Consider the following 18,017-nt stretch of genomic DNA (forward strand, 5'->3'; position numbering starts at 1 on the left):
AAATTAGTAAAGGAATTTGAAATTATGTGCAAGAGGAGAAAGTTAGAGTACGTGTGAGAAAGGGTAAGTTTATGAGAGTGATTGGAAACCCGGAAGATGGAGCAACGGGGTTAAGATTAATAGTGGAAGAATGGAAGTCAGTGATTTGTAAAAGTATTTGAGAGTCAATATAACCGTTGATGGTAGGACATGAGAAAAGGTCAGGCACAGAATATAACTAGGGTTTACGAGGGAAGCCAAGGTGGGGATGCACAAGGGATTACTGAAGTAGTTCTTTAGAATTTTCAGTCAGTCAGTCTACATTAAGTTGGCCATATGCCAGCACGGATTTATGCTCCTGGCTTCATTGTTAGCACTGCATAAACACTGTAGTTGCTCAACCTCCAAGAATCCGGAAGTGTACTGCATAATTAACAGTTCCTTCAAAGCATTCTCTTTAACTCAGCCCAGTGTTCCACTGTTAGCAAGTCATGTTAGAACCATTTGTCTTATTGAGATTTTACAGCTATATTTAAACTTTGAAATGTCACATTTCGTATCCTCCGGAAGAAAGCATTCTGTATTTTGACGCTGTTTAATTATATTGATATCTTTAGTCTTTTTGTTGCACAACAGGTTTTGGAAATCGACTTTTAACAATATTCTTCAAAATATTCACATTTCCCCTCGTGGCTCATTTGAATGTCGTAAATAAGCATCTTTTGTAATAGTGTTATGTTCTGCCTTGGATAGCATTAAGCAAAGCTTATAAAGAACAACAATTTACGTTGCACACTGTAAAAGAATTGCTGCAAATTTTACTGTAATTATAAGAAAATTACCACATTTTTGGGTACAAAAGGCTTTGTATTGTAATTAATGCTTGTTCTGTTGTTTTATATTGATGGTGGGCGTCTGCAAGAAAAGTGAAATTCGTGGACGCTATTTTGATTATTATTTTGCATATTTACCGTTGATATTTAGTTGCTGCAGCGGAGAAGGATATTATATATCAAGGTATGTGTACCTGGTTACCTAAATATTTCAGAAAAAATTGTTTTCAAGTAGAATATATTATAGTGTCACCGGGGGCAAATTTCCAGGAACTGCTAACACAGGTATTGACAGACAATCTTTGGAGCGAGACTGATCGCCACTTTCGCCGATAACATTGATATTAATCCTCGTTTCCCATTGGTTGGTGATTACCGTTGAATGTTAATAGGCTTCTATATATCCCGTGCAATTAGATAGAGACGTAACCTCAGTATTAAGGGGTTAGGATTAGTGAAAGCTTGGGTTCGCTGAATCACTGAAGCCTAGCCCAGGTTAACGTGAGATTTCAGGCTCGAATACTTAGAGCCAAAGCTACGTTTTTCAGCTTTGGTTAACTATCATGGCCCTTTATTCCAGTTCAGAATGTATCACAAAGAATAGTCTGTGCATGGATAGCCTAATTAGGGTCTAGCCTAACTTAGGGCAAGGTGTAAAACCACGACCAGCACTAGCATTACCTAAGTAGACTATCCTACTAAAAGTGGAACCAGTTTTAACATGGGTAGGTCGATGTCCATACCAGTAAGTCTCATGGTTGAATTTATGGTAAAATGGCACACTACTAGCCTGCTGTGGCCCTCTAGCTCGCCAACCACCAGGTAATGTGTGAAGTGGGCACTATGTTTAATACCATCCCCTTGGAGCTGAATGTGAAACTATAAAAATTAAGATGGTGAATATCTTGAATAAAAACAAAATATATAACTTAAAGAAAACAAACAAAAGATGGGCAACTGGCAGGAAACAGGCTGCAGCAATAGTTTGCAGTTCAATTATAGAGTAGTTGCACAGGCAGCATTTTGTAATGCACAACGTCACATTGGAGAGGTTGAAGGGAGACGAACCTCCTTTGCTTAGGTTAGGCATGGCATCCAAGGATAGGTTAGGTTAGGATGCAGTTCAGTTGTACTGTGTCTTTGATCTGCTTTTAATCAGGTTGAACCCCAGTGGAAATTACACATAAATCTTCATCACTTTTACTGAAATTAACCATTCGGTAGTTATCATATTGTTTAAAAAACTCCAGTAATATGGATTAATTTCTTGCCAAAAGTGTGAGCCATATTTTTCCGACAGTGAAGCCTATTTTATAATTTATGCATTTTTTACTATTAGGCTTATAGCTAGTGCAAACCCCCTGTATTTCTGTTTCCCCATAGGCTTACTTCAAACATTTGCCAAACAGTTTAGAAGGCCACAATGGGAAATCAGGGTATTGGGATGGGAAATTGTGGAAAATGATTTTGAGTAAATTTCACCTGAGGGAATGGTAAGATATGTAAAAAACCATATGTATCCCAAACTAACACAACCTAACTTAGGATACTGGTTCCTATCCAACTGGGGTGCTTTTCTCCACACTCTGTCCCTTCCTAACCTTAGTCAGATAGTGTGGCAATGGTGTTTAAAGGCTTGCATTGTAAGCTGACCTGCCCTGGGTTGCATAGTTCTACTTGAATTTGGGTTTGAAGTTCTACCCTCTGTGGACCATGGACCCCCCGCCCTTTGGCGAAAGTGTATGCTGTGGTATTTATGGCATTGCCTTCCAACATACAGTAATCTGACCTAGGAAGGTTAGGATGCCCTGGGAGAAAGAGGGCCAACTGGTTTGATCCTCCCTCCTCAGTGTTGTGTACACTTAGTGTATTGCTTAAGGATAATGCTGCTGCAAATTTCTATACTGTGTTTTAGTTTTTAGGAATTAAAAGAAAAATATACGTACTTTAATGTGCTTGATGGGTGATGCCAACATGCTCCATGAACCAAAGGAGGAAGAGGAGGAGACTATTTTGATGTTGATGAGTGAATTTTTTCTCGTTTAGGATTTTTAGGTTGCTGGAAGAACTGGTTGACAAACCAATGAACTCTGTTGCTCTTCCTTTCATCCAAAAGCATCCTGTAAGCAACTACTGAGTTGTGCATTGCCCCCCACAATCTTGGCAAAATTTTCAGTAGAGTATTGGAATTCATCTCCTTGAAAAGCACTGGGCCTTTCTCATTGTACACAAAGACCGGCTGAATTTTGTTGATAGTGAGGGGCTATGGTTCTGTTTATGATTTCTGCTTCTCTGTGTGGCATTGCTGCTTGTGAAGCATCATTTGTCACTGACTGCATGTCTGCCTGAAATAATGAGATGAAAACCTTCTTCACATTCACTTCCAGCACATTGCTCAATGTCATTCTTGTTGAAATCCTTGGAATTGTGAACTAATTTATGGCACAGCTTTCTCAAAACGCCATACATGCTCGTGGTAGAAATCTCATTACAAATGACAATTTATATTCAGGACTCTTTTGTAGATTTTGTATTCCTTCCATAATTCACAGATTACGAGTTCGTTATTCAGATCCATTCCCCATACAGCCTAATCTGAGCATTTGCCTAAGGTAATAGTTCTTGAAGATGGCAGTGATCCCATAGATCCTTGGTTTCAAGAATGATCTGTTACGAGGGAGGTGAACAGTAGTGACGTTAGAATGAATATTGAAGAAGTTCTGTGGGTGGTTAGGAGCATTGGCAAAAATAAGAAGAATTTTGAAGGGAATGCCCTTATCCTTAAAATACTTCACTGCTGGGGTGAATTGGTTAAAGAACCAATTCTCAAAAATAAGTAACCAAAACCTTGGGATTTTACACATGAAGTGTCACTGTTTGAACTACATAAATCATCATGACTGTCCCTTAAATTCCGTCTTTCATATTGGGTAACTTTATGAGGTTTTCAGACAAAGACAGTGCTTCCTCCTTAATCAATAGCTGGCTTGTTCTGTCAGTCAGATCAGAGAGAAAGATGGTTCACTTATTATAGATCTTGCATTTTGTCTTGTTGGTGACAGTGTTCCTTGTCCCTGTAGCATTGTCTTTGATGTCAGCTAAAATCCAGGCTTATCATGGTGTTTTATTGTGGCCACCTTATTTTTCAACAGTATAGCTTAACTGATAGTAGCTCTGGTACTAGGAAATTTCTTCATGCCCTGAGGGACAGAAATTAAAGGCACAGTTGTACGTGGAGAGACTGCAACAACATGATATGCAAATAATATTACTGAATATAAACCAAGAACCAAGGCTGCCTAGCCTAGCTAGAACTATTACATGTGAATGTCAGGTATAAAACTAGATTTTTAAGCTTTTAAATTATTTTATACATACATACATCATATCATTGCATATTACAATATTTTATACTCTACATTACATTACTGTGCATTTTACACTTTGTTACATCACTGTATATATTTTAACTTTTGTTTTATGTGTTTTTACACATTTTTATTGATTTTTATAGTTTAATGGCCAAGTGCTGCATTGAATTACATGCTGTACAGCCAAACGTCATGTGTAAGGCAATATTTTTGTAATATTTTAAAGTTTTAAGTGATTTTATGTTGTACATTATTTTTTATATTTTAACATTTTTTTTTTTGCTTTGATTTTCCACATTTTAATCCTTTTTTGTTATTTTGTCAGATTTAGCATTTGTTTTGCTTTGATTTTCAACTTTTTACTTCATTTTTTGTAGTTTTCTAGCTTTTAACATTTATTGCTGATCAATAAGTTGCATAAACCAATGTTTGTGGATTTTTGTTTTCTCCTACAGCAAGGCAGCTCAGGTAAGCAAGTGTGGTCTATGGTCCTCTTGTTATGATTTTAAGCAGCCTTTAGTATTTTAGATGATTTTTTTGAAAACAAGGAAATTTTATGAGATGTAAAGGTTGTAGACCTTGACGTATAATAATGGCATGGTGTTGTCCATCTCATAAAGGCTGTTTTAAATAAATTTTGAGTTATCAGTACACGTAGTTTAGTGGTGTTGATGAAGCAGTTAAAGGGGAATGAGAGACATAATGCTCTTGCACCTTCTGTGGAATGGTTTCTCTCATCATCTAAGCAGAGTTGTTGTCATTTCTTCTCTGGATAGACTGTAGGGTTGACACTTCAAACTGAATGTAAGGCTAATGTAGTGGATTGATGGTTATGAAGACATAAAAGGCATTTTGTAAGTTCTTGGCTTTTTACAATACAAAGTGTACTCATTATGATGTAACATAGGCATATGGATGAATGTGTTTACCTGTATATATCTTTACTTAGAGGCAGCTCCCAGTTAAAAAATGGAGGATCTGAGAAGTGAATGGGATTCTGCTACAAGCTTTGCTCCTGGTGCTGTGAGCGATCGTTGGTGGGCTGCCATTAGTCGACAGTACACAGAGGAAGGACGTGTATATCATGGCCACGCTTATCTTTCGCAGTTATTCAGCCTTTATCATCAGTATCAGGAAAAACTTAATGATCCCCAAGCTGTAGCATTAGCCATATTCTTCCATAAGTAAGTAGATTTTGAACATAACAGTGCTAACCATGATTGAATTATATTGTAAAAGATTCTTTGTTCCATTTTAAAAGGAATATTTTATATAGTTGACTTACCAAGCAATTACATAGCCTATAGTTTCCTTGCACGGCAGCTTAAATGAAAAAATTTGTGGGTAACACCTCAAAGTATAGTGCATGAGACTGGTCTTGCCCCTAACAGGAATACCAGGAACTACTAGCAGACAACCTCATTCTGTTTCTGCCAGTGCTCGAGTCAACACTGAGTGTTGATGTCAGCTTTGTTCTTAAATTTGTCAGTCGGAGACAGGATTTCAGTGATGTATTATTGCTGATTTTGAGTAACCTTCAAGCCTACATAGGCTTTCAGGATCAGTATTTTATTGTAAGTTTTTAAGATCTGATTCAAATTTATCATTTTCGCTACAGTAGTGAATTTGCACTCAAATTGGTTAACTACCAGCAGTGTAGCACGCAACCACCTTTACCGGTTAATGTAATAAAACATAAACGTGTTCGTTGCCAAACCAATATTTATGTTAATGAAATGCTTATCTGCAAGTGTCAGTTGATGTTTGTTAGGGTATGATGATACTTTGTGTACTTCAACTATTGTCGGTAAAGGTTAACTTTCTTTTTCCCAAATAGTGCAGTAACATAGATATTGTGTTCACTACTGGGCCAACATTTTTTGGTAGTGTACAGGTAGACATATCAGAAAGTCCCAAATAATGTTTGATAGGATTTGAGATATGTCTGTATGATGGTACTCAGTGTACTTCAAACTATGTCGGTAAAGGTTAACTTTCGTATTCCAAGTAGCGTAAAAACTTAAATATCGCGTTCGCTACCTCGTTTACCAATTAGCGTAATAAAACGTAAATATTGCGTTCTCTACCGAACCAATTTTTTTGGTATTGAAATGCATATCGACAAGTCTCTCATAAAGTTTGATAATTGAGATATGTCTGTAACTTTGGTTAGTAAAGGTTAACTTTCTTTTTCCGATTAGCATAATAAGACGTAATCATTGTGTTTCTCTACCAAACCGATTTTGGCAATGAAATGCATATCTGCAAGCCCCAAATAATGTTTGTTAGGAGTCTAGATATGTCTGTGTGATAGTGCTCTGTGTACTTCAAGCATTTGTCGGTAAAGAATTAATTGAATATATAATTACTACACTTTCCTTTGCAGAACTGAAAAAGTGTAAGGGCAGAACATAGTAATGAGAGATTTTGTGCTTATTATGGTGGCATTGGGCTTTGGAGTATTGACAGCGAGGAATCGGCTCCGGTGCCCAATGGCGCTCTGGCTTCAGTCTTGGCTCAGGCTGCTACCTCGCCCTGGCGCCCGGCTACCCTGGGTACCAGCTACACCATCCTAGGAGCACCCAGTGCCCGGCCTTGATTCCCCAATCGTCTGAGTACCAGCTTTCTTCTGCCTTCGGCTCTCTTATTTTGTATCCACTTGCTCCTGGCTCCTACGCCTTCCCCGTACGTTGCCATTCTTGTGTCCGAGTTAACAAGTTAACACCTTAATAGTGAAATGTTGTGCAGTGGAGGAGGTGTCTACTCATCCCCCGATGCTCCTAGACAAAGGTCCCTGTCCCGCTTCCCTGCACCAGGGAGAAGACATACCGGAGGTCCAAGAGAGGTCGGGGGGATTACTCATGGGTAGTCTCCCCCTCAGTGGAGCCCGTTGTCCAGCCCCAGGTATCGACAGACAGCCAATGGAAAGGCATCTTACTGGATATGTGATGTTGGAGGTGGCTATCCGACCCCTTGGATCTCTTTAACCCAGTCCCTGTTCCACTCCCCTGCACCGGGGAGAAGACATACTGAAGTCCATGGGAGTCCGAAGAGGTTTGCCCCTGGGTAGTTGCCTCCTTGGTCGAGCCTGTTGTCCACAGGTGTCGACGGACAGCCATTGGAAAGGCATCCATAAAGATGTGCTTTCTTTGTAGAAGCACTGATGGCGTGTTTTGTGTGATTCTTGGCCACTGAAAGGACTCGTTTTGGCTGCTGATTGTCTGAGCATTCAGTGGGATGTAAGCTCCCAGTGTCTAGGCGTCCAGTGTCCGAGTTTCCACCTGTGCCAGCACATCCACCTGCAATTTGGCACCAGCTGTCAGGCATCCGGTGCCACCTCTTCAGTACTAGACTGTACAACTTACTCACAAGCGTTTTGTCTCTCTTCAGTCTCTTTTCCACCTTTGCCTGATAGCTCAAGACAAGCTGACACTACTTCCTTTTTGGGTCAATTAGTGGCTCAGTGTCCCGTCTTTTGTGGACAGGGACTGTTGTGTCCAGAAGTTTTGAGCTTGTTGTAGGAAGCTCCCTTCTCTGGTGTTTTTCTTCATTCTCCTATGAGTCTCAGGGAGTTGGAGGTTTGTTTTTCTATGTTGAGGGAGCAAGTAGTGCCTTTTGTCTTTCCTCCCTCTGTTACTTTGACAAACTAAAGCCTGCTCGTCGAAGATCACACCAAGATTTCGAAGTAAGGTCTTTCATGTCTGACAACAGGAGCGCTGGCTAGAAGATAAAGGACTCTCTAGTGTTTTCTCGAGAGGTATAGCCTCGGAGTGTCTCTTAGTTCTGTCTGATTTGGACAATGACAGTCGAGATAGCTTTTAATGTTTTCCGCTATCGTATTTGGGTCTGTAGAAGAGAGAACTTTAGTGCATAGTCATACCCAGCAAACCTTAAGAGTCTCCGTCACGGAGTCAGCTTTTGGGATGTCAGTCTCAATCTTGGAACATTAGTGGATGAGTCTACAGGGATTCTGTCTTCCTCTTAGTTGTTTTTTCAAATTTGTCAGACTTCATAGGAGGGTTTTGCTTTTCTATCCTTTGGATCAGCGCTTCCTATCAGCACCCGTTCCCAAATGCCTGGAATCAACTTCCAAGCTCCAGACACCATCTTTCTACAAGAATCCTTCCACTATTCTTTTCTTCTCGAATAACCTCTCTTCAAGAGACACCACCAAGGGTGGTACACTTTCATGCGGACAGGTTTTTGGCTGCCCGGGTTCTGGTCAGGGAGGAGGGGATTTTTCAGAGGTACTACTAGAAACATTTGAAAGATGTAGACGTCATCTTCTAGCTTAGTCTACCACCAAAGTGAACGATGTTCCAAATCGGGTGTCTCAGACTTTTAAGTTTCATCTTCTGAGACACTCACGACTCTAGGATCTCTCATATTCCTCCTTTTTAGGAGTATCGAGCTATGTCTGTCTCAGTAACGCAGTTTGCTAGTTTACCTTGGAATTTTTTAACCGAGAATGAGTATCATTCCATGATCTGGAACTGCTATTTCTCCCAAGAGCTTTATGGAAGAGAAGAAGATCATAACAGCCAGGGACAGTGCTCAGGGCTCCCAGGAACACCCACCAGCCCGAACCTTTCCCTTGCTTGACTTCCAGCTTGCCTGGCACCAGCGCTGCCCCGAGCTCCTAGGAGTGCCCACCAGCTCTCGACCAAAATAATTATCTGGCGACCAGTTCAGTTGGCACCACCAACAGCTTGGCGCCAGCTCAGTACACCCAGCCTGGCGCCAGCTGCTGATTGTCTGGCGCTCAATCTCCCCACATCCTTGGCTCTGGGGAGGAATAGAAAGCTCTCTATTCTGTTGGAGTTTTCAGGTGTTACCTGAGCAGGATTGGAAACAGGCATTTCATAACCTTTTTTTGTTCTGCCAAGGATGCTTTATCGCCCTCGGTCTAAGAATGCATTGTTCTTCGTCATGTATTGACTTGATCTTGGAGACCATTCTTAGTTCAGGGAAGCATTGTGCCTGCTTTTTAGTGAAGGCTAAAGATGCCAGAACAACTTCTTCCTCTTTAGCCTTTGTGCATGTACAATGAACCCCCCGTATTCGTGGGCGATGCGTCCCACACACCCCCGCGAATAGGTCAAATCCGCAAATGCTTAAAACCCATCTAAAAACACTTAGAACTGCCCATTTTGATATCTTAAACCAAGAAAAACCCTGTAAAAATGCTTATACCTGAGTATGTTAATAGTTTTATCACAAAAAGCGCATGTATTCATAAAAGTTATTTGAAAATACAGTAATTAGTGAATATTTCTCAGTGAAAAATACCGCGAATGGGCGAATTTTCCGCGAATGATGTTCCACAGAGAAACCCGCGAATGCGTGAGTCCGCGAACCATGAGAACGCGAATACGGGGGGTTTACTGTACGCCCGTTAAGTACATCCTACAATCGACCTACTGGAAGTGTAATCGATTTTCGCTTCTCACTTCTTCAGAAAGTTTAAAACCTTTTATTGCAGTACCTTGCATTTATTAGTAACTGGCTCGGCATCGTGGAAGGAAGCAGAGGACTTTCTCCTCCTCTCTCTTCGCCTTGTAGTAAGGTAATGGGTGTTGTGAGAACCGGGGGTTACAATGTACCTGGAGCACCCACCACTTTCAGTGGAAGGGTCGTGGTCTTTTTTCCAGTGCAGGTGACAATGTTACCTGGTTGTTTTACATTGTGGTACTGTGCCCAGGGCAAGGGCACCTTTGAAGTTTATCAGGCACTTTCGAAGTGTTGCTAATCTTCGGTTAGCTCTTTCACTGCAAAAATCCAATTATGCTTTGCTAGCCAGCAGTGAACTTCACTGGCTACAAAGTTCCCACTAAAGTTATACTGCCACGCCCACTACAGGTTAAGGTGAGCACCGACCAGAGGCAATTTCTATTGCAGGCTCTCTTAACTAATAAGGAACTACTGTAAAAGCATTGTATTCTAATTCAAATTCATTATGTGACTTAATGTTTTGGAGTAGAATATGTCCATTTATCCCTCCTCCTTTCAATGTGGAGTCAGCTATGTAATTACTTGGTAGGTCACTTATATAAAAATGACATTTTTTTGATAAAATAAAGTTTTATATATGCTTACCAAGTAATTACATGATTGGAGCCCTCCTTCCTCCCCTCCGATGGATGTAAGGTATCAACAGAATGAGGTTGTCTGCTAGTAGATCCTGGTATTCCCATTGGTGGGTGGGACCAGTCACCTGCACTACTTTGAGGCGTTACCCGCAACGTTTTGAAATTAATCTGCCTTGCAAGGAAACTAAAGGCTATGTAATCACACCATCTAAGCAGGTTCATTATCATTTCTTCTGTGATGGAATGTACAGTTGATGCTTTAAACTGAATGTAAGGCAACATAGTGGGTTGTTTGGTAGGAATATATTAAAGTTATTTTAAAAGTTCTTGACTTTTAAATACACAGGATACTCAGTATGATGTAACTATAGGCAGATGGATAAATGTGTTGCTTTTGATATTATGCAATGGGATTTCTTTCAGGCTAGAGTATAACCCTCGTTCTGGTGATGCTGATACCAAAAATTTAGAGAAATTTGAAGAGTTCATATCTGAGGCAGGAGAGGGTCATCAGGTAATGTCTAGTTTATTTTTTGTTCTGGATGTCATCCTAGTGTGATATAATTTACCAACTTTTGGATTTGAGGTGGACCATATATATATTTCCAAAGATACAAGCTTCTCACATGTATTTCACCGTGATTTTGAATTGGCTAGTTTGTGTAACAGTAATATGGTTTAAATTTCAATGAAAATGCTATGAAACAGCTTATTGTAGGCAAGTTGTTTTATTATGAACCATTAAATTTTTTCTTGAAATTCACACACACACACACACACACACACTCACACACTCTATTGGTATAACAGGGATTTGTTTTTTCTTTTTCAAAGGATTCTCCCTTAGTGTCTGCTGTGCGATCCCTGCTGGAAGCTGCAGTTAGTAACTTGACTGATGCTCATATGACTGAAGGAGGATCAGGAGCTGAAGATGTTCATTATTTCTTGGACTTTACAATGGCTGTATTAGGAGGCCCTCCTGCTGAATATGAGCAGTATACCACTAAAATCCAAGCAGAATATATACATCTTCCTACAACAGCTTACAATCAGCTTAGACTCAAAGTTAGTACAATACTGTACTGTATTTGTTTAATTACCGTTTGTTTTGTCACAACTCTATCGGTCATATATACATATGCCTATATTTACAGCCTCAGGTGTCCTCAGGCTCACAGTTATTGTTTGATAGACAGAATGGAATGGTAGTCTTAATGATGCATGTGCCACATATACCCACAGATACCGGTAGGTATCAGTTAGTTACCTTAAACTTTGTATGTCTAATGCTCTCAACAGCTCTGTCATCTGCTCTTTTTCTGTTAGTAGGGATGCCGTTTTCCACATCATGCCAATACTCTTCTATTACTTATTCACTAATTTATTTCCCTGTTTCATTTCATCACCTTTGTTCTGTTTCTAAGTGTTAAGAGTAATTAAAACATCTTAGTGTTTACGTATTAATTGCTCACATACGTGTTTGGTTTGCTAGTTTTACAAGGTAGCTATCAGTGTGAATAGTTAAGTTACATATTTTTTATTTATTCTGCTGTCATTATTGCCATTCCAGTAATTTTTCCAAAGTTTATCAGGGACTTGTAACTATTTTTCTTATCTTCTTAAAATTTGTCATTGGTTTGTTAGTAACAGTACATGCTGTTAAATAGCTATTGAGTGATAACACTAACTAATGAATGGTTAGCTTTCAAAAATAGGATTTTGTTTGTACTAACTTCACATGCTTGTTGCTATACTGTTAAGTTAAAAGCAAGGTATTGTTCTTGTTTCTTGTCAGTATTTTTGAGTTATTTTTGGTTCTGGTAATTTTTGCATTGGGCAGTCCTTGATTGTGTTAATACAATCTTTTTCTTTATTACTCAGCATATTACTGTCTTGTAAACTATTTTAATTTTTCCTGTTAGTGTATCATATATGCAGTTTGCTACCTGTATTTGTTGCCAGATATATTGTATTTTCAACTGCTATTTCTTTTATATATTATCACTTGGTTGTTCTATATACTTGTATTAGTGCATGTTACATGCACTGTGTAAGTTGTGTATGCCGATGTCTTGCTCTTTGTATTATTTGTGTTTATGCACGGTGCTCTGCTTTTTTGTGTAGTGCTTTGTGTAATTGCTGTGCTTTCTTTGCTATACCGTAATGAATGTGCAAGGCCTGCTAGATAGGGCTTATCAAGCCTTATGTTGACCTTTGACAGTGGTTGCCATCACAGTTAAGTGTGTTTGCACAACCTTAACAGTGGTACTTGCTGTGAGTTGTCTCCTAAGCAGTTGTTGCACATTGCTAAGAAGAGGATTTACTATGGTAGACATTCAAGCTGGGCTGTAGTAGTTGTGTCCATGTCATCTGCTTCCAAGTCCTCTACCTCCAGCTCAGCTGTGGAGTTTGTGTCTTTGGTAGCAGTCAAGGATCACCAGTCTTCGGATTATGTGCCATCTGTGCTTGGTACCACTCTCCATCGTAGTTACTTTGCCTACTTTGCCTGCTCCCATGCAGTTTGCTGTTCTGCATGTCCCCTCCTCACCTGTTCTCTCTGCTCCCATACAACCTGCTGCTTGCTATGACCACTCCACGCCAGACTGCCCACATGTCTCTGCCTGCTGCCAATCTGGCCTCACTTCACCTGCCTTGCCTTCCAACCAGCCTGCTCACTCAGCTCCTTCTTTGTCTGTCTGGTATGGTAGTGCATGGGGATCATGCTTACCTGTCCTGACTGAAGGAGAATTTGAACTCTTCCTTAACAAACTTGATGGCAGCAGCAGTTCAGGCAGTTGAGGAATGGGAATCTTTGTTAAAGTGTTTAAAAATTGTAATTTGTTAGGGAGAATATAGTTACTGTATTGGAATCACTTTTGAGAGTTTAAATTTATTAATTGAAATGGTATACTGTATTGTAAACAGATCATAAAAATGTTTTCCCTCTCTTCTCTATTCATGGCTCTTTCTCTGTGAACTCCCAACAAATCTAGGTCTTTTTCTAGCCCCTCTCTCCATTCTTTCCTGGGTTTTATAAGTCTTCATTCTACTATTCCCTTATCAACTGCTTTCCTGAGCTGCTATTCCTTGTTGCTTCTTTTTATTTCTTCCAGTTTCTTGATACAGCATGTATCCTACAGTTCCTCATTTCTCATTTGTTATATGATTTTCCCCACTTACGCAGGCCATGAATCTTAATGTTCTATGGTCACATCTTTTGAAAATCCCCATTTTCCTTGTCAGTACTTATGTCTGCTTCATAAAGTTGTTGACCATATGTCCCCTTATAAGTCTTTGCCCACTCTAGTAATGTAAATAGTTGACTTTGATAAATTGCTGAATTTTTCTAGGAAGTCTTTGGGAGTTTTCTAACAGTTTGAGATTTTAGCTATCATTCCTTGCACCTTGAATTTGATACATGGATTAGGCATAATTTTTCTGTCGTTATATGTTTGGTTGTTATATGTTGTGGTTTCTGGCTCCATCCTATATGTAGATCTGTTCAAAGTGTACTTGTTTATAACATTATGGTTAATGTAAATTATTCTATATAATCACACAAATGCATATGATTTTGAGGTGATAAATTTAGAGTATGTTGTTTTTCTGTATTTTTGCAGATTCTGAAGAGCCTTCTGTTGATGCCAAATATTTATGCAACAAGGGAGTTTCAAGCTGATAGAGAAAAAACTGCTCGAGAAAATATACAGAAAGAGGTGGAAAATCTCACAGCTCAGGTCTAGAATGTTGTATTGCAGTAATAGGATTATTTTTTTGACAATTCTTAAATTAGTTTATTTCCAGATTTATGTATGCATACATTTGTTAACAGTATTTAGGATTTGTTCACAAATTTTTAATAGAAAGAATTATGATTACTCAAGTTAGTATTCAATATATAAAGTGCTACAGTAAGGCCTTAAATATTTAACTCGATACAAGACGCAATGCCAAAGCTTATTATTCCCATTTTTTGAAATACAGTACTTTAAAAGTTTGTTTTAAGGAAATGAAGGTAGCTCCAGTGGTTGTACTTCAGAGGGAAAAGAAAATTTTCTGGTTTACATTCCTTGATAATACTCCTTCTCATGTGTGTCTACAGAAAAGCCTTATGGAAAAGGCTGTCTTCTTCAAAATGTTGTACATGTCTATTTTAATGGTAAGGCAAAAGTATTTTTGAAGATGTCAAGTGGATTTTTTTGCTAGGGATAAATGTATACTTAATGGATATTTTGATATAAAGGAAGTTGTTCTTTGATCATTCTGAGTAGAGGCATGTAAGTGTACTTGAAGAGATTTTACAATGCACACTATTTTTGCCATTGTTTAGTTATTTATTTAATTGGAATAAAAAAAAACAATTGCCCAAGCTCTTGATAGGAAAATATTGCAAGTTTTACAAAATGAGGAGGGGTTATATTCTTTATTTATATATGTACTAATATATTTGTTTATATATTTATATATCTTTTCTACTTAAGAAGTTGTATCTTGCTGCACTTTAAGTTTAGATGATAAGTTGTGGGTGGATGGATGTCTTACCATTCACCAATATTATAAGTAACTTATAAATACTTTTTTAAATAACTTTTTAATGCCAAAGTTTGCACCAAAGAAATTGAAATGAGTGATTGTGTATTGGGTGTGTTAAGATGTTCACAAGTTCTATTTTGAGAATGCAGTACTATATAGTATGATATTTTAACCACCAGTCCAAGAACTGTGATAAAAGATTTCACCCATATTTACATCTGATAAGAAACGTGTTGTATGTGCTTGGTCGTTTTATTTTATGTTGCCATGAATTGCTGAATGTAAGCTTGTTCTGTCATTGTATTTTTGTGAAATATTGTGTATTCTGGCTTTATGTTCAGTTGAAGGGATATTCAGGAACTCCATTATGGCTCATGTTTTTATTAATTTAAAATTCTTAAGATCCTTCTGGCTTTATTATATCGTGAATAGCTAGATTATCATAACTAATGTATACAAATTCAGATAACTTTTGTAATTTTGTGCTGGGTATGTTTCAGCTCTTGATACAAAAGCAAATTGCAGTAGATTTGGAACTTTCTTCTTATTGATTCTCTTGCATTGCTTTTAATGCCCAAGGTAACCAGAGTTGATATTAGGTTTTCATAATGTATCTTATACCAGTGAATTGTACGTGAAGTCATTTGATAAGTAGATATTTTGTAAATTGAAACAGGGTGAAATATCCTGCACCAACCCTTGGATATTTAATGGTTACCCCTCAAAATCCAACTCCTGAATGTAGTGAATGCAGTATGATATTAGCTGTAAAATGTATTTAACTGTTCTAAATTCTGATTAAAAAATTTTTGAACAGGTCTGTTAATGAAGTTTTGTGAGAATCTGCAAAATTTTTATTTTATCCACTTCTTACAAAAGACTTTTCCTCATTTGAAAACAGTGTTAAGAGTTTGGCCCATTGGTCTTGTTCAAGTGGTGGACAATAAAAAGGAGAATCAAGAGCATCTATGATTTTGCAATTTGCATGATGTTCTTCAAATGTCAAGTTGATCCTACAATAAGCAGACATTTATTGAAAATGATTATTTGTGGCATTGAATATGAATATGCCAGTGAAAATTTTTTATGCTATTTTCATCTTGCAGTATGCAGTGGGACCAATTCTTCATCTGCTAAAGGAATTGTTGCTATACTTCTAATGAAAAAATCAGTTTGCTTTAGTTAATAGAATTGTCTGCAATATGGACAGTAATTAAAATTTTTAAAATGCCACTAATGAAATTGGTAATCTTCAGTGACTAAAAGTGCTTTAGAAGCACATAAAAAAGTTATTTAGTTCTAAAATCTTTGTGTGCAACAAAGTATGTTTTCATTCTACATATTATATAAAACCAGTTTAAATGTTAGAATATATTTGACCCTTGCTGCACATGTAGGAATTAAAGGAAATGAGAAGCTGATAAAGCAGACAAAACTAAATGAAATGTGCCTGTTCTTGTACATAATTTTCTGCTAAAACTAAAACCAATCATATTAGGTAGTTCTCAGGCATTCTGAACAAAGAATTGGGTAATCACAAATTAAAACATGAAACCAGTTAGATTAAAATTCTTCTATCCAGAAAGAATGCCACCCTGAAGTAATATCCCATTTTTGGATAGGTCACACTCATTTGACATATTAATATTTTATGAATCGACCACATACCCCAGTCCTGCAATGCAAAACAGTCACATATTGTCATTTGTTTGTTATTTTCAACTCGCAATGTTTGTCAAGTAACGTAAACACACTTGAAAGATGTTCTTTCTGAATCTTCAACGTTGACGTATTCATTAAATTTTTAAGAAGTTACATTCTATGAAATATCTTTTGTGAAATATATATTAAGAAAAAATCCTTTGGCCCAGTCCTGTGAGAATTAAGAATGTTAACTCTGTGGGATGGTTAAATCATTTATTGATAAACGGGTGAAAAAGAAAGAAAGATCAGAATGTGGTTATTACCCCAAACCTTTTTTCTATGGTGTATTTCAAGTTTTTTCTTACATGAGCAGTTTTTGAGCCTTGAGAATTCTGGCTTTTGGGCTACCATGTAATAATATTACTGATAGAAGTAGGTTGCTGTCAAAGTGTTTGTGACAAAGAATCTTAGTATTTGAATCAAAGTATTTGAAAATGTTGTAAAATAGATCACTTAGAGTTTAGTAAGCTTACCATAAATATATCTTGTTTTAAAATATATCACAGAGTTAATTACTGGAGAGGAATGAGTTAGCATTATTGAGTATACCCTGTCTATGGAAATAAGGTATTACGATGTGATTAACAGGGTACTTAAAGGTATATGAGGAATTTGTGATGCTTTTATTTATTTTATGAAAAATGTTAAATATTTGTTATTTTTCATAGGGCATTTATCGTACATGATACAGAAGTGGTTGAGAATGCAGTACTGATACAGATGAAAGTAACAAACAAATGGAAAAAGTATTGATATGTATATCCAAAAATAAACGCATTTGAGGAATAAGTAAACAAAAAAAGAAAGGAACGAGTCGCTTTGAAGCAACTAGCTTCTTAAAAGTATTATCACCTATAACTGTCGGGGGGATAGTTCAGCAGCTTTAGAGATAAGAGAATTTAAGATCTCTGGTGGTGTTTGTTACGTTGATAGCATCTCGACTGAATGTGGAGGTTCATGATCTGCAAACCTAATGGGCTGTTGGCAGGTACAGTGCCTTACATGGCACACTGCACTTCGCACTCTGGGTTCTTTGCAGCACCCTTATGGCCTGGACTGCAGTGGCTTCTATCTTTTACTCTTCATTAGTACCCTTTAGACTATCCAAATTTTATAAATTTACCTTGTTCTTGCATTTAAGAATAATTCCTTTGGGGAAGACCTCCAATCCTAGAAATGGGGTGCCATGGTCTCAATGAACTAACTTTAAGTAACTAACTAATATGCTATGCTAAACAATAGCACAAACTGTAATTATCAAAACATCAAAGAATAAAGCGCTGAATATAAAGAACCCGGGTTGCAGCAGTTCAAATTTCTGGTCAGAACAGTACTTTAACAATTAAAACTACAATATTTTCATCTTTATAGAAACAGAAAGCTTTTCTTTTGAAAAATAAAGGAAAAACAAAAAGAAAATGTTTAAACATTTTTGCTATTAATTACAAAAGAGGTTTTTACGTTATAGACTTGTAATTGAATTGAACAGATTATAATAACAAGGAACA

The 18,017-nt window shown here is 37.6% G+C and overlaps 1 protein-coding gene across 4 annotated transcripts; it reads left to right on the forward strand.

The window, feature by feature from the left end:
- Positions 1-857: 857 nt before the first annotated feature.
- LOC136845229 (uncharacterized) lies at positions 858-15,649 on the forward strand. 4 transcript variants are annotated; one of them, XM_067115339.1, is made up of 5 exons: positions 858-996; positions 5,135-5,367; positions 10,696-10,786; positions 11,107-11,337; positions 13,893-15,649. In XM_067115339.1, the coding sequence occupies exons 2-5, from the start codon at positions 5,153-5,155 to the stop codon at positions 14,013-14,015; spliced, it is 660 nt and encodes a 219-aa protein (XP_066971440.1). In that variant the 5' UTR covers positions 858-996; positions 5,135-5,152; the 3' UTR covers positions 14,016-15,649. The 4 variants fall into 4 exon arrangements, with proteins under 4 accessions (XP_066971440.1, XP_066971433.1, XP_066971418.1 ...); XM_067115332.1 differs by lacking the exon at positions 858-996 and adding an exon at positions 1,041-1,097 and having other exon boundaries at positions 5,133-5,367; XM_067115317.1 differs by lacking the exon at positions 858-996 and adding an exon at positions 1,056-1,176 and having other exon boundaries at positions 5,133-5,367.
- Positions 15,650-18,017: the final 2,368 nt, after the last annotated feature.

This window comes from Macrobrachium rosenbergii, chromosome 2 (genome assembly GCF_040412425.1).
Source record: "Macrobrachium rosenbergii isolate ZJJX-2024 chromosome 2, ASM4041242v1, whole genome shotgun sequence".
Classification (NCBI taxonomy): Eukaryota; Metazoa; Arthropoda; class Malacostraca; order Decapoda; family Palaemonidae; genus Macrobrachium; species Macrobrachium rosenbergii.